This window comes from Melanerpes formicivorus, unplaced genomic scaffold (assembly GCF_026170545.1).
Source record: "Melanerpes formicivorus ecotype bairdi unplaced genomic scaffold, bMelFor1.0.p_v2 SCAF_8, whole genome shotgun sequence".
NCBI lineage: Eukaryota > Metazoa > Chordata > Aves > Piciformes > Picidae > Melanerpes > Melanerpes formicivorus.
Window position 1 is genome coordinate 4,717,219 of NW_027142360.1, and position 21,439 is coordinate 4,738,657.

General features: G+C 47.7%; 1 protein-coding gene across 1 annotated transcript in view; it reads left to right on the plus strand.

Moving 5' to 3' along the window:
• The first annotated feature begins 2,759 nt into the window (after positions 1-2,759).
• Positions 2,760-21,439, plus strand: part of PTPRO (protein tyrosine phosphatase receptor type O) — a 233,714-nt gene continuing 215,034 nt past the window's right edge. The window contains exon 1 of the mRNA XM_068141874.1: positions 2,760-2,903. Within this exon, the coding sequence (XP_067997975.1) occupies positions 2,832-2,903 (72 nt within the window). The 5' untranslated portion in view covers positions 2,760-2,831. The remainder of the gene's footprint in view (positions 2,904-21,439) is intronic.

Below are 21,439 nucleotides of genomic sequence, written 5' to 3' on the forward strand. Positions count from 1 at the left end.
TCTTCCAACCTCGTCTGATCTATTCTATTCTATTCTATTCTATTCTATTCTATTCTATTCTATTCTATTCTATTCTATTCTATTCTATTCTATTCATGTTCTCTTGGTGGCAATTTTCTTCGCTGCTACAGTCAGACCAGAATGGTTAACTATCTCAGCCCCCTAGTCAAGGTTTCATTTCAGAAAGGCTTCTTGCTTCTTCTAGCTATTGTTCACTTTAACTCTTTGACTCAGATAGTGTTGTTCTGAGGCTAAAATGCTACTACAATTTTACATAATAGTTGGTTTCTGCTTTTTAGGTGTCTTTATTCCTGTTTATGGCATCATCTTTTTGACATCTAAAGACTGTAAATGAATGGAATACTGGTGGAAAAAAAGACTGCATAAATCTCAATGCCAAAACCCATTGGCTGTTACAATTTTAATTTACTTAAGTAAACAAGAAGTTCCTAGCATAAAAATTCAATTCAACCCACACCACTCAAATGCTGATGAAAGTCTTAACTTCCTAAAGAAATTCACTGCTCTGTCTTTCAGATAACCTCTCTCTTCATCCCAATCCTGTACAGCAAAGGAAATGTAGCTATGGTTAACCCCTTGCATACCAATTTCAAATACTGCTCCATACACCAACAGAGTGATGGGTACCCAAGAGAGGCCTGTGCCCTGTACTGGTAGCATTGAGTAGCCATTTTCTCTCCCCATCTTCTTCTGGTTAGGCCACACCTTATGTATTGTGTCCAGTTCTGGGCCCCTCAGTTTAGGAAGGATGTTGAGTTGCTGGAAGGTGTCCAGAGTAGGGCAACAAAGCTGGGGAGGGGTTTGGAGCACAGCCCTGTGAGGAGAGGCTGAGGGAGCTGGGGTTGCTTAGCCTGGAGAAGAGGAGGCTCAAGGGAGACCTTATTGCTGTCTACAACTACCTGAAGGGAGACTGTAGCCAGGTGGGATTTGGTCTCTTCTCCCAGGCAACCAGCAGCAGAACAAGAGGACACAGTCTCAAGTTGTGCCAGGGGAAATTTAGGCTGGAGGTGAGGAGAAAGTTCTTCACTGAGAGAGTTGTTAGCCATTGGAATGAGCTGCCCAGGGAGGTGGTGGAGTCACCATCCCTGGAGGTGCTCAAGAGGGGATTGGATGTGGCACTTGGTGCCATGGTTTAGTCATGAGGTCTGTGATGACAGATTGGACTTGATGATTAGAATAACCTTTATTAGAATAAACCAAACCAGGTTGGAAGAGACCTTCAAGATCATCGTGTCCAACCCATCCACCAATCCAACCCACCCAAACAGCTAACCCATGGCACCAAGCACCCCATCAAGTCTCCTTCTGAACACCCTCAATGACGGCGACTCCACCACCTCCCCGGGCAACCCATTCCATAGCGCAATCACTCTTTCTGTATAGAACTTCTTCCTAACATCCAACCTGAACCTCCCCTGGCGCAGCCTGAGACTGTGTCCTCTTGTTCTGGTACTGGGTGCCTGGGAGAAGAGACCATCATCAGCCTGTCTACAACCTCCCTTCAGGTAGTTGTAGAGAGTGATAAGGTCACCCCTGAGATTTGATCTTTGAGGTCTCTTCCAACCTTGGTGATCCTTTGATTCTGTGGTTACAGCTCTGGTAACTCTGATAATTCACTCACACTGGTATTGGTCAGTGGTAGTCATCTCGTCTTAGACTGTTATCATCATAGTGGTTGAATGGAGGGAGTGTATAGGTGTTTTGTGCTTTTGTTTTGGTTCTCCTTCCCCCTTTTTTGCCTGGGGACACCATCTTCAGCAACACTCTTGCAGAAAAGTAAATACTTTGTCTATCCTTTAGTTTGGAGATGGTTCTGATCAACTTTCAGGATTGCAGGGGGAGATAGGGTGGGGAAGACACAACAGACAAGGTGACCTCAGGTTTCACCATGTGTCCCTTTAATGACCAGAATGAGTTCACCACCCCATGCAGGCTTAGACCTGTACCTTCAGCATCTGAAGAGTTGTCCACACGCTTTATTCTACCTCCTGAGAATAGCCGTAAGGAAGTCTGCATTGTTTCCAAACGCTACTGCTGGTACCTGGGTACCAGCTGCTGCTCCCGAAGCTGTAGCTCCAACACAGCCCCAGCTAAGCGAGCAGCCGCCACCTGCAGAACCCTAAAGCCCCGTGCGGGGCCGGGACTGCCCGGGGCCAGGTCTGGCCACGCCAGCAGGACCTCCGCGACATTTCTGCTCTCTGTTCGCGGCGGGGCTGAAGGAGGCAGGAAAAATGACACCGGGAAAGGACTGTCGTTCGTGTTGAAGAGTGGCGGCGGGGATATGGTTTTCCCTTCCGCCTCGCTTTCCCTGTTCGCGGAAGGGAGATGCTGTCTGGAGACCGAGAGCGAGAGCCTGGGGGGGGCGGAGTAGGGGGGGGCGGGGGCGGTGGCTGCCGGCTTCCAGATCTGTCTTCCTCCGGGAGCTGGGGCGGCTGCCGCCGAGGATCCGGCGCTCCCGGAGCCGGCCAGCGACTCCCCCACCTCCCAGTGGTGCTAGCGGCGCGATCGCCCAAACTCCTGGGAGGGGAGACACCCCCGTCGCCGCCGCCTCCCTTTCCTCCCCGCCCTCCTCCTCCTCCCCCCGGCCGCAAACCCCAAATAAAAGAGGCGGGGGGCGGCAGGATGCGCCGCTCGGCGAGGAGGTCGGCGCTGCCGCCGGCCGCCTGATGCTGCCGCAATTCGCCATTGCCGGGTACGGCTCGAAGCCGGGCGGAGGGAGGCGACGGGAAGAGGCGGGGGGGCAGGGGGCAGAAGAGCAGCAGTACCCCTCGCCCGGCACCCCCCGCGGGCCGCTGCCGCTTTCCCACCCGATGCCCAGCCGCCGGCGACTGGGGGCCCCGGGGGCCCGCTCCTGCCTCCTCTGGCTCTTTGTGTTGCTGAAGGTAAGTGCCGGGGAAGGGGAGGGGTGCGGGTCCTCTCCCTTCCCGTGGGCACAGAGTCCCCTCCGCGCTGCCTTTGTGTGCCTTCCCGGCGGGACTGCGAGCCTGGGGACGGCCGGGTGGCTGTGCCCGCTCCCCCTTCTCCCGCGGGGCGGTGGAGGCAAGGGCTGAACCCCGGCCGGTCCTGCTTTGTGCTGCCGCGGGCAGCTGCGCAGAAAGCATGAGGGTTTGACGAGGGGAACAGGGAGGTGGCAGTGCCGCCCGCAGCGAGCGATCCGACGGGCGGTCAACCTGCTCCGCCGTGCCCTGGGGCGAGATGCGCTCCCGCCCTATATCCTCGCCGAAAGTGTCAGCAGCAGCCCGGCGGAGCTGCGGCGGCGCTTCCTCCCATCCTCTGCCTCCTCCAAAGTTATTCGATCCTCATTAGGGCTGCCGAGAGAGGGGTGATGTGGGTTTTTGGGGGATGTACTGCTCAGCAGGGTCAGGCCGTGGCGGGGGCGCCGAGCTGTCCCTTCAGCACCGGTCCCGCTCCCTGCCACCGCTCCCTGCCGCCGCCCCGGTCCCTCTCACCACCTTCGGGGAAACACATCCCGCCGCGCCGTGCTCCCCTCGTTAAATGTCTCTTTATCTTAAACGCGTCCCCTCCCCGCAAGAGAAGCGTGCTGAAGATGGAGCTAACAAAGGGGCCGGGTGGTGTACCGTGGCGGGTTTATCGCGGCGGAATTTCCCATTGCTTGCGGATCGGCAGCATGCGATGCTCGGGCTCCGCCGATCTGCCCGGCAGATTAATTTTTCAAAGTTCTGCTTAATGCTGCAAGCTTGGTTTCACATGACATCTTTTTATCTTTACGCTTTCCCTCCTTTAGTGGTTTCTGCAGCATATTTAATATGCTTCGTGTAACTTCTGAGAGAGAATGTCTGTACTGCCTGGGTGAATACCACCGACTCGAAATGTCATTTACCCTTAAGTACAGCGTTCAACGCCACTAAAAACTTTGTTGTGTGTGTGTCAGTCACTGCTAAGAAGAGCTCTGCAACTGAGGACCTGACCTTTCAGAGCCTTATAAATGTAAATGTTCTATGGAAATCTGCAGGACTGGCTTTGTGCATGAGAGTTTGCAGGATCATATCCTAGAACAGCAGTGGTGTCACTTCTGAAACTGACATTGCATTGACAGAACTATTTAAAGGGAGGCTTTCGCAGCATCTGTTCACATATAGTAGTCAACTGTCAGCTGTCTCATTTTCATAACTGCTGAAACATACATTTTTTTGCAAGATAAAATGCTGGTATATAGACAAACTTTTGCTTCTTGGAATTTGGTGATTTATTATTATTATTATTATTATTATTATTATTATTATTATTATTACTTTAAAAAAGGTAATTATTATTTCTAAGAAGGTAAGACCAGATGCTGTAGCCCATCAGAAAGGTGAAGGTTCTAGTTTGTTCCTTAACATAGAAGTGCAAACAGTTTTAAGTAGCTGTTTTGTCCCACAGAGTTCATATTGCTCTCAATCCTTTCTTAAAAGAAATAATAAATAAGCAAAAATCGGTGGTGGGTGTTTCATTGATGAGTTGTTTGCATTTCTTGTGTCTTGTTTGGATTTGGTTTATTTGGGGGGAAAGGGGGGATGTTACTTTGGGTTCTCTGTGTGGGTGGGGGTTTGGTTTTGTTCTGTTAGTATTGCTGTGACAGAAATTGCCACGATAAAACAAGACAGGAAATAAGTAGCTTATATTTGCAAAATGATGGTTTGTGGGGAAAAAAAAATAATCTCAAGGAATTTGGTAAGGTTTGGAGGCAGCTAAGGGCTCAGGTTTTTGGTCTGTTGAGGTTTTCGGTCTGTTGAGGTTTTCATTCTGTTGGGAAGTAGCCATCACTTCGGAGCCAGGCAGAACTCAAACCAACACAGGGCTGGAATGACAGAGGAAGCTGATGAGTATTCATAGAATTCTGTGGTGTAAGAGAAGGTAAAGCTGTGGCTCAAGATAAAGATGCATCAGTAATGCCACATGCCTGGATTACGACTTCGGTAGGACAGCGAGTCTACTGTAATTACTTATCCTGTATGTTATTAGGTGCTGCAGTAAGAGGAGATCTGAGGCTGCAGAGGATGCTCTGAGTGCACAAGCTCACAGGAAGGGAATTGGGGAAGCAAGAATAGTGCTTGTTTCAGATCATTGGAATAGGAGCATTTTCCTGAGCCTGAAATTCACTGTGTTCTCTTTAATGTCTGCATATTTTTTGCAGTGACAAATAACTGAAAACAGCTAATTTCATAACAAGGCAGTTCCCTCATTTTAGGCTATTTAGTTCTGCCAGCTTGGTGGAAGCAAAACTTAATTATCCAGGCTCAAGTTAGTAAATTTATCATTACCTGTATCAACTGTAAGGCATTAAACTGAAGTATTAACTTCACCTGGAAGTCAATCTCACTGCACAGAACTGGTCAGTCTGCAGACAGGCAAAGCTGATGTCTGTGTGCTTGCTGTTTCAGGGTTAGCAGCCCAAATGTCACCTGCTAAGCTGTATCTGCTTGATGTGGCCTTGGTGCCTATCTTGCAATTCATAACTGACTTTGCACAATGATAAAACTGCTCGAAGCACATTTCCTCTTCTCTTCCAATTGTCATTCATTTACACCAGGAAATACAGAGCCAGCTTGTTCCATCTGCTGGCATTGTCTGAGGTTGCTGGTATGGTCAGTGACAAAAGGAGATCAAACTCCTGCCCACTGCATGTCATGTGCCTGATGTTGTTGCTCATGGGCTGATAATATTTAGTTCTTTCATTCACAGCACAATGTCAATGCTCTCAATGATCCAAGACACTAATTTTTAATATTTGTGTATTTATTTTATGGAAATGATAGAATCAACCAGGTTGGAAAAGACCTCAGAGATCCAACCTGTTACCAAAATACCTAACACCTCATGACAACTAAACCATGGCCCCAAGTGCCACGTCCAATCCTTTTTTGAACAACTCCAGGAATGGGGGACTCCACCACCTCCCTGGGCAGCACATTCCAATGATGAATGATTCTCTCCATGAAGAACTTTCTCCTCTCCTCACCTCCAGCCTAAACTTCCCCTGGTGCAGCTTGAGACTGTGTCCTCTTGTTCTGGTGCTGGTTGCCTGGGAGAAGAGACCAACCCCCACCTGGCTACAACCTCCCTTCACATAGTTGTAGAGAGCAATAAGGTTGCCCCTGAGCCGCCTCTTCTCCAGGCTAAACAACCCCAGCTCCCTCAGCCTTGCCCCACAGGGCTGTGCTCCTGACCTCTCCTCAGCCTTGTTGCTCTTCTCTGGACACATTCAAGTATCTCAGTGTCCTTCTTAAACTGAGGGGCCCAGAACTGGACACAGTACTCAAGGTGTGGCCTCACCAGTGCTGAGTACAGGGGCAGAATGACTTCCCTGCTCCTGCTGGCCACACTATTCTTGATGCAGGCCAGGATGCCATTGGCCTTCACATTGGCAATGTGATCTTGAACCTTTATCATTCCCTTTCTTCAGTAGTTTTTTTATGTGATAGCTGGTTTAGAAACTAGCACAATCACAGAATCACAGAATGTTAAGGGCTGGAAGGGACCTTGAAAGCTCATCCAGTCCAACCGCCCTGCCAGAGCAGGAGCACCTAGAGCAGATCACACAGGAGTGCAGCCAGAACGCATCGTATGTGAGCTCAGATGTTAGCACGGATTTACAATACTTGGGAGACGAACAGGGATGTGTCTTGCTTCAGAGAAAAGCCTCACTTTTCTCATTCATTTTCTCATTTTGATGTGGCAAAGGCATGGCTGATCACAGCTGAGAGGAAAGCCTGCCGTTCTGCTAAATAAGCAGCAATAAAAAGTAGATAAGCTCTCTGATACCAGTACTTGATGTTATCTAGCTACAATCCAGTAACCTTCCCATAGCCAGATCTACACTGAGCTCTGCCCCTTTGAGGTCCTGCCCTGGGTTATGTGACTGATAGGTCAGATGTTGCATGCTCTTAGTAGCTTGCACCTGGGTGATTTTATGTTTTCTTGCTACATTTTTTTTTTTGTGGGGGGCAGGTAGAGATCAAGAAGAGGACAAAAGCATCTGAAGTGTGCCAGACCTGATGCTGGGATATCATTTACAATCCCAGAGGGACTGGCCAGTGTTCACAGTGGGAACACAATGAGAAAACATTTGTCTCAGTGCTTCTGTGTAGGGACTGCATCGGAGGGATGGTGCTTTCCAGGAAAACTCTACAAATGCAAACTGAATTAAAAAGAAAAGCAAAAAGGCATTTCTTCTTTCCAGGAGACTGCCGTCTTTTAGTGTGAGTCTTGTGTATGCTCTTCAGGCTCTCCATATACAGCAGCAACACCCTCTTTTTCCTCTGAGCAACGACGCCTTTTTATGCCTAGCAGGGTAGACTTCTGTCCACTGCTCCATCAGGGTATTTGGTTTGGCTGAGATGGAGTTAGTCCTCCCCACTGCATCTTTCATAGTGCTGTGTTTTGTAGGGGTAGCTGGAAGGGTGTTGATGACACACCAGGGGTTTGGCTGTGGCTGGGCAGTGCTCACACAGCACCAAGGCTGTGCTTCTCCAACATCCCTCCCCACCCCCCGAAACAGTAGTCTGAGGGGTGGGCAAGATCTTGGGAAGGGACACGGTCAGGCCAGCTGACCCAAGCTGGCCAAAAGGGTATTCCAAACCAAATGATGCCAGCTCAGATATAAAAGCTAAGGCAAAGAAGGGTGGGGGGGAGGAGAGTTGGAGGGGGGAGTAGTGGGGTGGGGGGGTGGAGATTCATTAATGCTGTTTGCCCCCCAAAACAACCACTACGCATATTGAAGCCCTGCTTCCCGGGGTGCAGCCAGACATCATCTGCTGATGGGAAGCAGAGAATGATACTTTTGTTTGCTCTTGCTTCAGTGTGCAGCCTTTGCTTTCATTTTTGCTTTATTAAACTGCTTCTATCTTGACCCGTGGACCTCTTGTTATATTTTCCCTCTCCCCATACCATCTAAGAAGGGGAGTGATGGAGCAGCTTTGGTGGACATCAGAGAATTGCTTATTAAGAATGTTTTGTACACAAAAGCCATTCGAACATTTTTCTTCTATCAGTGTATAGCTGAAAAGAGGAAGAGCTGCATGAAAGAAAGGTGGCAACACATACTAGCTGCCATGGGCACAACGTGTAAGAGATGAACAGAGAGTAGGAGATACTGGAAACAGAAAAGTAACCTTGTTTTTCACAGCACTGTGTAATCCTGGATGAATACAGCCAGTGAAGGGAGCAACTCCTGAGGAAGAAGTCTGCTGCCTTTACAGTAAGGCACAAGTGATGCGTTTTATTTCTGGAACTCCTTCAGTCTTATGCTAGGAAATTACAGTGGCTTTTAAATGAAGGAGTTCCAGAAATAAAATGATATGCATCATGTCTGGCTTGTTGTAAAGATAGTACGTTGTACCAGAGCAACAGCAGTGTGAGCTGTGCTCAAATTACTATGCCTATCTTTGCGTTTTCTCTTCTGCTCTATGAGTGTACTTAGAGAAGAAATGCTTTATGGTGTGCATCAGTGATGGGGAAGTTGGTGACACACAATAACAGGGAAGAGAGCTATCAGGGGATATGTTTTTAAGGGAATCCATATACTCAGCTTTCAGGTCTTGAGGCAGCAGCATGGACATGAGAAGAGAATATGTGGGATAGCACTGTGATTGGGTGGAAAACACAATGTTTGGGATGGAAAAGTTCCAGTGGGTCTTTTAAGCATAAGGATTGAGCACTTCTGTTATCTCCCTTCAGCTTTTCTGTGCTATTCTATGGCAGCCAGACATTTTAAAGTGAGGTAGCTCTTTGGCAGATATGAACCTCTTGGGGGAAATAAAGATCCTCAATTCCTTTTTAAGTAATTTTGGGGAAAACAGATAATGTTGCCTGTCAGTCTGACAGCTGTGATTGTTGAAATGATTTGCTCTCAGTGCAGGGATAGCGAGATAGAATAGAATAGACCAGACCAGGTTGGAAGAGACCTTCAAGATCATCACATCCAACCCATCATCCAACACCACCTAATCAACTAAACCATGGCACCAAGTGCCTCATCCAGTCTCCTCCTAAACACCTCCAATGATGGTGACTCCACCACCTCCCTGGACAGCTCATTCCAATTGCAAATAACTCTTTCTGGGAAGAACTTTCTCCTCACCTCCAGCCCAAACTTCCCCTGGTGCAGCTTGAGACTGTGTCCTCTTGTTCTGTTGGCGGTTGCCTGGGAGAAGAGACCAACCCCCACCTGGTTACAACCTCCCTTCAGGGAGTTGTAGAGAGCAATAAGGTCTCCCCTGAGCCTCTTCTTCTCCAGGCTAAGCAACCCCAGCTCCCTCAGCCTCTCTTCACAGGGCTGTGCTCCAAACCTCTCCCCAGCTTTGTTGCCCTTCTCTGGACACATTCCAGCAAGCCAACATCTTTCCTAAACTGAGGAGCCCAGAACTGGGCACAGGACTCAAAGTGTGGTGTTTAAGGGGTTGAGACATGGCTCTTCCTGTTATATCAGAAGGATTTGAACAACTGTAGCTCTTTCCTGTGATACAAATTTGTAGGTCCACAGTTTAGTTCTGTTGACTTTTGACTTGATAATACAAAGAACCCAGTCTCTAAGTTGCCAATCACATCAGAGACTCCTTCAATTTTAAGAACTTTCAGTCCTTTCCTCTAGAGTAGACACATGGCTGTGCTGCCACCCAACATGATCTGGACAGACTGGAGAGCTGGGTGCAGGCAAACCTCATGAAGTTTGATAAGGACAAGTGCAGGGTCTTGCATCTGGGGAGGAATAGCAACACATACCAGTACAGGTTGGAGGCTGCCCTCTTGGAATGCAGCTCCATGGAGAAAGACCTTGGAGTCCTAGCGGAGAGCAAGTTCTCTGTGGGATAGCAATGTGCCTTTGTGGCCAAGAGACTCAATGGATCCTGGGGTGCAGCAAGAAAAGTGTCCAGCAGGTCTAGGAAGGTTCTTCTCCCCCTCTACTCTGCCCTGCTGAGACCACACCTGCAATACTGTGTCCAGTTTGGGGCTCCCCAGTTCAAGAGAGACAGAGACCTGCTGGAGAGAGTCCAACAGAGAGCCATGAGGGTGATTAGCGGACTTGAGCATCTCCCCTGTGAAGAGAGACTGAGAGCCCTGGGGCTGTTTAGTCTGGAGAAGAGAAGGCTGAGAGGGGATCTGATCAATGCCTATCAATATCTGAGGGGTGGGTGTCAAGTGGAGGGGGCCAAGGTCTTTTTGGTGGTGCACCGTAATAAGACAAGGAACAATGGGTACAAACTTGAACATAGAAGGTTTGACCTCAACATGAGGAGAAACTTCTTTACAGTGATGGTGAGAGAGCCCTGGAGCAGGCTGCCCAGAGAGCTTGTGGAGTCTCTATCCCTGGTAACTTTCCAAACCCACCTGGATGCATTCCTGTGCAGACTACCCTGGGTGATCCTGCTTTTGGCAGGGGTGTTGGACTGGATGGTCTCTGGAGGTCCCTTCCAAACTCTAATGTACTGTGAGACTGTGATCCCTAGAATCAATCAAGAAGGAGCTGTTCTTCAAGGCTGAGAGGAGGTCCCCAGAGCAGACCGCAGACTGTCCCAAATGCCTTGTTACCTTTGTGTAATCTGCTGCTTGGGACAATTCTGTTATCTGCACCACAGCTTTTTCAGTTATTTCCTTGTTGTTCATAGTGAAGTAACTATGAGAAGAGGCTGAGGGTGCTGGGGTTGTTTAGCCTGGAGAAGAGGGTCTCTCAGGGGAGACCTTATTGCTGTCTACAACTACCTGAAGGGAGATTGTAGACAGGTGGGGGTTGGTCTCTGCTCCCAGGCATCCAGCACCAGACCAAGAGGACACAGTCTCAAGTTGTGCCAGGGGAGGTTTAGGTTGGATGTTAGGAAGAAGTTCTTCACAGAGAGATTGGCTATTGGAATGTGCTGTCCAGGGAGGTGGTGGAGTCACCATCACTGGAGGTGTTTAGGAAGAGACTGGATGAGGCACTTCCTGCCATGGTTTAGTTGATTAGATGGCGTTGGGTGATAGGTTGCACTCAATGATCTCTGAGGTCTTTTCCAACCTGGTCCATTCCATTCCATTCCATTCCATTCCATTCCATTCCATTCCATTCCATTCCATTCCATTCCATTCCATTCCATTCCATTCCATTCTCCTCACTGACCTATCAAAAGGAGAAGGACAAGCAGTGCTCATTCTGCAAAGAAATTTTTCAACTCAAATAGTAAAATGAAGGAAAAAAAGCCCAAAACCAAACCCTCACCACACTATTGAAATGTGCTGAAGAATAATAGAAACAATTGGTAGGGGGGGGGAAATAATCCATGGAAAGAATGCTAATTAGTGTTTGCCCAGAGTACTGCAAGGCAAATTTAAGCTAAGGGGGGGGGGGGGGGGGGAAGGGGGAGGGAAGGGGGGGGGAAAGAAAAAGAACATTTTCTAACAGCAATGAAATGAATTTATTTATTATTAGCTTAGCACTGCTGTGCCTGGCTTTGTTCTGTATGCAAAATATCTGCAGACACTGAAAGATAGACACATCAAAATAAGGATGCTCTAGATAGCGGAGCAGTGATTATCATCTACACGAGTTGTTGGTATTCTCCAAGGGCTGGTACAGACAATAAGTCACAATTGCCTTCCCCCAGGAGCTGAGCAGAGGGGGGGTTGTGGTTTGTGGGGTTTTTGTCATTGTTGTTTGCTGCTTTTCTTTCATTGATTAGAAGGGGTGTGACCAGTAGGTCGAGAGAGGTTCTCCTCCCCATCTACTCTGCAATGGTGAGAACACATGTGGTATAGTGTGTCTATAGAACAGAATAGAATTAACCAGGTTGGAAGAGACCTTTGAGATCATTGAGTCCAACCTATCATCCAACACCATCTAATCAACTAAACAGTTCTGGGCCCCTCAGTTCAAGAAAGACAGTGAGCTGCTTCGAAGAGTCCAATACAAAGACAGAGAGGTGAAGGAGTGGAACATCTTCCCTATGAGGAGATACAGAGGGAGCTGAGGGCTCTTTACCTTGGAGAAGAGGAGACTCAGAAGTGACCTCATCAATGTTTATAAAGATGTAAAGGTGAGTCCTGGGAGGATGGAGTTAGGCTCTGCTTGGTGGTGCCAGTGACAGGACAAGGGGCAATGGTGGAAGTTGAGGCGTAGGAACATGTCTGGAGATATTCAAAACTTGATTGGGTGTGTTCCTGTGTGACATGGTGTAGGTGATGCTGCTCTGGCAGGGGGGTTGGACTGGATGAGATTTTGAGGTTCCTTCCAGCCCCTAACATTCTTAGCCTGGAGAAGAGGAGGCTCAGGGGGACCTTATTGCTCTCTACAACTACGTGAAGGGAGGCTGTAGCCAGGTGAGGTTTGGTCTCTTCTCCCAGGCAACCAGCACCAGAACAAGAGGTCACAGTCTCAAGCTGCACCAGGGGAGGTTCAGACTGGGTGTTAGGAAGAAATTCTTCAGAGAGAATGATTGCCCATTGGAATGTGCTGCCCAGGGAAGTGGTGGAGTCACCATCTTTGGAGGTGCTTAGGAGGAGACTTGATAGGGTACTTGGTTGCATGGTATAGTTGATTAGGTGCTGTTGGATGATGGGTTGGACACAATGATCTTGAAGGTCTATTCTATTCTATTCTATTCTATTCTATTCTATTCTATTCTATTCTATTCTATTCTATGATTTGGTATGGATTCCTACAAGATGTTGCTCATCAGAGCTTCTGGGCATGTACATTGGTTTAAAACATCAAGAAATAATTAATAATTGGTGTGACTTTAAGCCTTTCAAAGAGAACCCATTGCCCTGCAAAAAATGCTCTAGCTCACAATAGTTTCATGAATGCAGCAGTAAGCAGGGCAAGAGAGGAAAGAGAAACACCACTCAGATTTTTTTAAATATTTTTTTTTAAGAGAATCATGGAATCATAGAATTGGCAGGTTTGGAAGGGACCTCAAGGATCAGCCAATTCCAACCCCTCTGCCATGCCCAGGGAGACCTCACACTACAGCAGGTTGCTCACAGTCACATCCAGCCTGGCCTTAAAAACCTCCAGGGATGAGGCTTCTACCACCTCCCTGGGCCACCTGTTCCAGCGTCTCACCACCCTCATGGGGAAGAAATTCTTCCTAACATCCAATCTGAATCTGCCCATTTCTATTGTTTTTCCATTGCCCCCAGTCCTATCACTCCCTGACACCCTAAAAAGTCCCTCCCCAGCTTTCTTGTAGCCCTTTTCAGATACTGGAAGGCCACAATTAGGTCTCCTCAGAGCCTTCTCTTCTCCAGACTGAACAGCCCCAACTCCCTCAGTCTGTCCTCATAGGAGAGGAGCTCCAGCCCTCTGATCATTCTTGTTGCCATTCTCTGGACACACTTCAGAATGTCCAGATCCTTCCTGTAATAGAGGCTCCAGACCTGGACACAGGTGTGGTCTCACCAGAGCAGAGTAGAGGGGGAGATTCACCTCCCTTGACCTGCTGGCTATGATTCTTTGCTTTAAAATAAGAAAAAATAAGATAGCACAGCCAATATTCTGTTGTGGTCTGGTTACTGTAAATTAGGAGATTTGATCTTTTCATAATTTTCTTTCCCTAATTTGGCTGCCCCTGCCTGATCTTGCACTGATTGTATCGTGAGTCATCAGTGTCTGCTTCGGAGGACAAGATGATGATGTCACAAAATCAATATCAGAGGATCCTGTACTGTAATCCCTTTTCAGAAAACTCCATTAAATCAATGCCTCTCCTGTGAGTAATGACTGTAGAAGCAAGCCCTCTGATTCTGCTGTGTGAGGGAATATGCAGATGGGATGGGATTTCTGCATAATTAACTAGCAGTTATTAAATACAACAAGGGGAAAAAAAAGGAAGATATCTTCTTAAATATCAATAAATACAGAATAAATACTTAAATGCATTTTAAAATGCTATCTGGCATAAAGCAAATTAATTTTACTATGTTAAACAAAGCTCTGTTTGGTTGGGGTTTTTAACTTTTAACTTGCCCAGGTGGCCAAGAAGGCCAATGGCATCCTGGCATCGATCAGGAACAGTGTGGCCAGCAGGAGCAGGGAGGTCATTCTGCCCCTGTACACTGCACTGGTTAGGCCACACCTTGAGTACTGTGTCCAGTTCTGGGCCCCTCAGTTTAGGAAAGATGTTGGCTTGCTGGAATGTGTCCAGAGAAGGGCAACAAAGCTGGGGAGAGGTTTGGAGCACAGCCCTGTGAGGAGAGGCTGAGGGAGCTGGGGTTGCTTAGCCTGGAGAAGAGGAGGCTCAAAGGAGACCTTCTTGCTCTCTACAACTCCCTGAAGGGCAGTTGTAGCCCTGTGGGGGTTGGTCTCTTCTCCCAGGCAACCAGCACCAGAACAAGAGGACACAGTCTCAAACTGTGCCAGGAGAGGTTTAGGCTGGATGTTAGGGAGAAATTCTTCATAGAGAGATTGAATGGCCATTGGAATGTGCTGCCCAGGGAGGTGGTGGAGTCACCACCACTGGAGGTGTTTAGGAGGAGGCTGGATGGGGTGCTTGGTGCCATGGTTTAGTGGATTAGGTGGTGGTGATGATAGGTTGGATGCAATGATCTCGAAGGTCTCTTCAACCTGGTCTATTCTATTCTATTCTATTCTATTCTATTCTATTCTATTCTATTCTATTCTATTCTATTCTACTCTATTCCATTCCATTCCATTCCATTCCATTCCATTCCATTCCATTCCATTCCATTCCATTCCATTCCATTCCATTCCATATATACCTTTAGAAACTAGCTCAGGACTGAATGGGCACTGAAGACCTCTTGGTTTTCCTCAGCAGCATTGATGGAAAGCATGCAAACTCCAGAATGGTGGCACCAAAATGTAACAGAAATGGAGGCACTCAGTGAATCAGTCATAGTTTTGTAGTCTTGCCTGTTGTTGATGTGCAACACTGACCTCTGTTAGCTGCAACCGGAACTGCTGGGTTGCCTTTGATTCTTAAGAAGCTGGGAGCTGAGATTCTTGGGATGCAGAGAATCTACCGTGCATCTGGGAATGGATCCAGAGACTAAATGAAGTCAATAGCAGTCTTTATGTTGCTATAACTGGGCTTCACATCAAGCTGCAGCAGAAAGACCTCCAGTTTCAGCCGGGTGATGCTGGGAGGGCTGACATGCAGCACAGAGCTAACCGTGATGTGCCAGTGACCTTGGGCTCACTGCAGTGTCAGTGGCACAAACCAGAGGCCACAGGGTGGTTTGGAGTTTTGGAATCTGAGAGTCTGACAGCTAAAAAACTGCCCATCAGATAAATCTTGAGTAACCTTCTTGATGAGGGAGCAGCTGTATTGGCAGGAATTGGTGTGCTGAAATCCACTGCCAGAGTCAGCGTAATAGAAGCAGACTTGAATGCCTCTGCTCTTACAAGAGGAGTTTCTTTGCAGGAAACTTAAGTTACATAACTAGTGTTAGGCAAAAAATAGGGTGGGTTTCTTCAGGCAGAGCCATTGGTCTCCTCTTCCTCTGCATATTTCAGGGACTTCAAACAGGAGTTTAGACTTATGTATGTTTCAACAGCCAGCAACTTTTGCTGCCTTAACAAAAGTGCTTGTGTGGGTGGAAATGGCATTCTGCATCAGCACCAAAACCAATAGACTTAACTCTGTATCTGCACAGTGCAGCAGGTCCCTGATGGACTATCCGAATCAAAAGCAATACCAAAACCTGATCAGAAGGGGCCTTGGAATTTCATAACATAAACTCTTGTCCTGCTCTACTTGAATCCAGTCTGAACATCTCCATTTCCCCCTAGATTTCTTTACTTAGACAGCCCGGGGTTGAAGCGGTTGCAGAGCAGCCAGGCAGAAAGGGATCTGATGGTATTGATTGACAGCTGGCTGAACATGAGCCAGCAGTGTGCCCAGGGGGCCAAGAAGTCAAATGGTGTCCTGGCCTGCATCAGAAATAGTGTGGCCAGCAGGAGCAGGGAAGTCATTGTGCCCTGTGCTCAGCACTGGTTAGGCCACGCCTTGAGTCCTGTATCTCAAGCTGTGCCAGAAGAAGTTTAGACTCAAGGTGAGGAGAAAGTTCTTCACAGAGAGAGTTGTTAGCCATTGGAATGTGCTGCCCAGGGAGGTGGTGGAGTCATCATCCCTGGAGGTGTTCAAGAGGGGAGTGGATGTGACATTTGGTGCCATGGTTTAGTCATGAGGTCTGTGGTGATAGGTTGGACTTGATGGTCTTTGAGGTCTCTTCCAACCTTGGTGATTCTGTGATTCTGTCCAGTTCTGGGCCCCTCAATTTAAGAAGGACATTGAGATACTTGAATGTGTCCAGAGAAGAGCAACAAGGCTGGGAAGGGGTCTCAAAGCACAAGCCCTATGAGGAGAGGCTGAGGGAGCTGGGGTTGCTTAGCCTGGAGAAGAGGAGGCTCAGGGGAGACCTTATTACTCTCTACAACTGCCTGAAGGGAGGTTGTAGCCAGATGGGAGTTGGTCTCTTCTACCAGGCAACCAGCACCAGAACAAGAGGACACAGTCTCAAGCTGTGCCAGGGGAGGTTTAGGCTGGAGGTGAGGAGAAAGTTCTTCACAGACAGAATAATTGGCCATTGGGATGTGCTGCCCAGGGAGGTGGTGGAGTCACCATCCCTGGAGGTGTTAAAAAAAGGATTGGATGTGACACTTGAAGCCATAGTTTAGTTAGTCATGAGGTGCTGGGTGATAGGTTGGGCTTGATGATCTCTGAGGTCTTTTCCAACCTTATTGATTCTATGATTGTATGAACCTCTTATTATCCCACAGGAAAGGAATGGCACTGAAATTTGAAAAGCATGAATTTGGACTCCAAAAAAAAAACCAACAACCCCAGACATGGAGCTATCCTATTAACCTACCTGGCTGGTTGATTTGTTTGTGTTTTTCTTTAATTAATTAATTAATTAAGAACAAACAAGAAAAAAGAAATCCCACACACCCAACCCAACCCCCCAAACAATAATAATAAACCCCAAACCAAATAAAAATAAGCCCAACACAAAGAACCACAACCCCACCAACCCCCAAAACCCAACCCAATTTCTAGACCATCTTTGTTTGTAAGATTTGAAATGCTGGGTTACAGTCACAAGGTTTTTGCTGTCATCTGCTGATTTTCTTGCATTCACCAGCTCCTTGGAGCTAGAGCTTTAAATATAACGTCAAGGATAAAAATCCTTTGAGCTGCTGTTGTTAGGATGTGCCTTAATGATCGCTTTAACTTTCTGCAGAGTACGGCAGGTATCTGCCATCACTTCACAGTCATTTCATAGGGTCACATTTACCAATCATAGCATCAACAAGGTTGGGAAAGACCTCAAAGATCATCAAGTTCAACCTGTCACCCAAGACCTCATGACCACTAGACCATGGCACCAAGTGTCTCATCCAATCCCCTCTTGAGCACCTCCAGGGACGGTGACTCCACCACCTTCCTAGGCAGCACATTCCAATGGCGAATGATTCTCTTAGTGAAGAACTTTCTCCTCACCTCCAGCCTAAACTACCCCTGGCACAGCTTGAGACTGTGTCCTCTTGTTCTGTCACAGGTTACCTGGGAGAAGAGACCAACCCCCACCCCTCTACAACCTCCCTTCAGGTAGTTGTAGGTGGCAATAAGGTCTCCCCTGAGCCTCCTCTTCTCCAGGCTAAGCAACCCCAGCTCCCTCAGTCTCTCCTCATAGGGCTGTGTTTGAGGCCTCTCCCCAGCCTCTTTGCCCTTCTCTGGACATGTTCAACTATCTCAATGTCCTTCTTAAACTGAGGGGCCCAGAACTGGACACAGAACTCTAGGTGTGGCCTAACCAGTGCTGAGTACAGGGCAGAATGACCTCCCTGCTCCTGCTGACCACACTATTCTTGATCCAGGCCAGGATGCCATTGGCCTTCTTGGCCACCTGGGCACACTGCTGGCTCATATTCAGCCATCTGTCAACCAGTAACCCCAGGTCCCTTTTTGTTTGGCAGCTCTCCAGCCTCTCTGACCCCAGCTTGTAGAGCTGCATGGGGTTGTTGTGGCCAAAGTGCAGCACCTGGCACTTGGACTTGTTGAATGCTTTTTGATTGAGTTGTGTTTGGTGGTTTGTTTCCTATTTTCTTGGGGTTTTTTGTTTTGTTTTGTTTTCCTCATCTGACTTATACTTCTGGGAGGAGAACCACATCATCATATATTGTATAAGCTTAGGTCATAGGCATGTGGGAAACCATTAAAGCTTCACTGCAGGGGTGCCTGTGAGCAACATGAAATAAAGGCTGTTGGGGTATGGCTGGCCTCTGCCTTCAACATCTTAGTGCTGGAGCAGAGGAATCAATCATCACTGCATTCAGTGGGAGAAACTTCACAGTATCACAGTATCACAGTATAACTTAGGTTGGAAAGGACCTCGAGGATCATCGAGTCCAACCTATCAACACAGACCCCATGACTAGACCATGGCACCAAGTGCCACGTCCAATCTCCTCTTGAATGCCTCCAGGGACGATGACTCCACCACCTCCCTGGGCAGCCCATTCCAATGATGAATGACTCGCTCGGTGAAGAACTTCCTCCTCACCTTGAGTCTAAACCTCCCCTGGCGCAGCTTGAGACTGTGTCCCCTTGTTCTGGTACTGGTTGCCTGGGAGAAGAGACCAACCCCTTCCCGGCCACAACCACCCCTCAGGCAGTTGTAGAGGGCAATGAGGTCACCCCTGAGCCTCCTCTTCTGCAGGCTAAACAATCCCAGCTCCCTCAGCCTCTCCTCACAGGGCTGTGTTCAAGGCCTCTCCCCAGCCTTGTTGCCCTTCTCTGGACACGTTCAAGTGTTTCGATGTCCTTCTTAAACTGAGGGGCCCAGAACTGTAAAAATGAAGGTTGGAAAAAATGCATCTGTCTAGGGAATATGTGGAATCCTTTCTGGAAGTTTCCCTCATGCCTTTTTTCATTGATAACTGAACCACTGCTCCCAAAATCAATAGAAGATTACAGGGACTCGATACATTTAATGAGCTCCAAAGGAACAGTTACTTTGGGCTGTGATTACAGCTTCTGCTGCCTGACTCTGCATCATACTAGCATTTTATTACTAGTGATTTATAATGTCAGAGAGGAAGATAAGGGTGGTGATTCATTAGTTGGGGTTTTTTTCACAGATTTTTGCCTTGCAAATATGTTAGCTAATGCTTTCAGATCTTTCCTTGTCCATGCTAAAATACAGATTGTGTTTACAAGGTACAAAATGAAGTGATAATATTAATTCAAAAAAAACCCCACATTCACTTCCCCCCAAACAAAACAAACAAGCAGACAAGAAAAACCCCCAAACAAAATAAACCCATGACACCAATCTGCCACCAAAATAACAAACCTCACCTCCCCCCAGGATTGAAAGAAAATCCATCCAGGGTTGCTGTTGTGTGGTCCTTCTGTGGCCCCTGTACACTGCACTGGTTAGGCCACACCTTGAGTCCTGTGTCCAGTTCTGGGCCCCTCAGTTTAGGAAAGATGTTGACTTGCTGGAGCGTGTCCAGAGAAGGGCAACAAAGCTGGGGAGGGGTTTGGAACACAGCCCTGTGAGGAGAGGCTGAGTGAGCTGGGGTTGTTTAGCCTGGAGAAGAGGAGGCTCAGGGGAGACCTTCTTGCTGTCTACAATTCCCTGAAGGGCAGTTGTAGCCCTGTGGGGGTTGGTCTCTTCTCCCAGGCAACCAGCACCAGAACAAGAGGACACAGTCTCAAGCTGCACCAGGGGAGGTTTAGGCTGGATGTTAGGAAGAAATTCTTCATAGAGAGAGTGATTGCCCATTGGAATGTGCTGCCCAGGGGGGTGGTGGAGTCACCATCATTGGAGGTGTTTAAGAGGGAATTTGATGGCGTGTTTGGTTTCATGGTTTTGTTGACTAGATAGTGTTGGATGATAAGCTGGAATCGATGATCTTCTAACCTGGTCTGGTCTATTCTATTCTATTCTATTCTATTCTATTCTATTCTATTCTATTCTATTCTATTCTATTCTATCCTATTCCATTCCATTCCATTCCATTCCATTCCATTCCATTCCATTCCATTCCATTCCATTCCATTCACTCCAGTTCTATGTATCCTGATTTCCAAATGATATGACCATTAAAAAGCCTTCTAGCTTTAGAAAGCTAGCTCTTCCAGTGAATAAAACAATAGCCTATTTCAAAGCTCTCAAAAGAAAACAACAAACCAAAACCATAAAAACTACCCCCAAATAATACACCCCCCGCACCCCAAAATATACACACACACACACAAAAACCCTGAACAGAAATACCTGATAATGTCATCTGCTAGATAAGCAAAATTATGCTTTTCCCCCTAAAGACCCCACAATGCCAGATTTAGCTTATTTGGGGAAGAAGAAAGACTGCTTTGTGGATTGCTTTGCTTGCCACTTGTGAAGTGCAAGGTGTCAGCAGAGGGTGTGAAGATGTCTTGGAGAGCAGAGCTTATGCAGAGCAAGCTGAGTTTATGGAAAAAGGAAGAATACCTCTGCATCTCTACATATTTAGCACAGAAGAAGTGGATAGAAGGGATTTGGAGATGTCATGCATGGCCTAAGGTGGATCAGCTGTGCTCAGACTGTGGGTTCAGAAAGTTCAGTCTCTAATCTCAGCTGTCTTCAAAGCTAGGTTTAGCTGCGTTGAACTCTCTGGTCTCCGCTGTGCAGAGAGTGAAGTGAAGGAGGAGCCCTCAAAGTTCACTTTGTATGCTGCTGTGACTATCAGAACTGCAGGGCTTTTGGGAAAGGGGTTGAGGCAGAAATGGCTCCTTGCCTGCAATGCAATTCAAATCACAGAATCAGACAATTGCAGAACAGGTGTTGGAAGGGACCTCTGGAGACCACAGGATGTCAGGGTTTGGAAGGGACCCCCAGAGAGCATCAAGTCCAAGCCCCCTGCCAGAGCAGGACCATAGAATCCAGCACAGGTCACACAAGAACACATCCAGAGAAGGAGACTCCACAACCTCTCTGGGGAGCCTATTCCAGTGCTCTGGACCCTCACAGTGAAGAAATTCCTCCTCCTGTTGAGGTGGAACCTCCTGTGCTGGAGTTTGTTTAGGACCCAAATATTATATTTTTGCTACCATGAAGTCTCAGCCCACCACTGAGAGAGAAATGCCTCCTTTTATAGGGGTTTGTAATCACAGACTCACAGAACATTCAAAGTTGGAGGGGACCTCCAGAGGTCATCAAGTCCAACCCCACCCTGCCAAAGCAGGATCACCCAGGGTAGTCTGCACGGGAATGAATCCAAGTGGGTCTTGAAACTCTCCAGAGGAGATTCCACAAGCTCTCTGGGCAGCCTGCTCCAGTGCTCTGTGACCCTCACAACTCCTAACCTGTAGTGGTGCAGTTTATTATTCCTTCCCAGATCACCCAGCTCCTCCCACATCAGTTGACAATAATAATTTGGAAGGCTTACAGATGATGAAAACAGGTATGGTCTGACAGTTGCACGTCATGT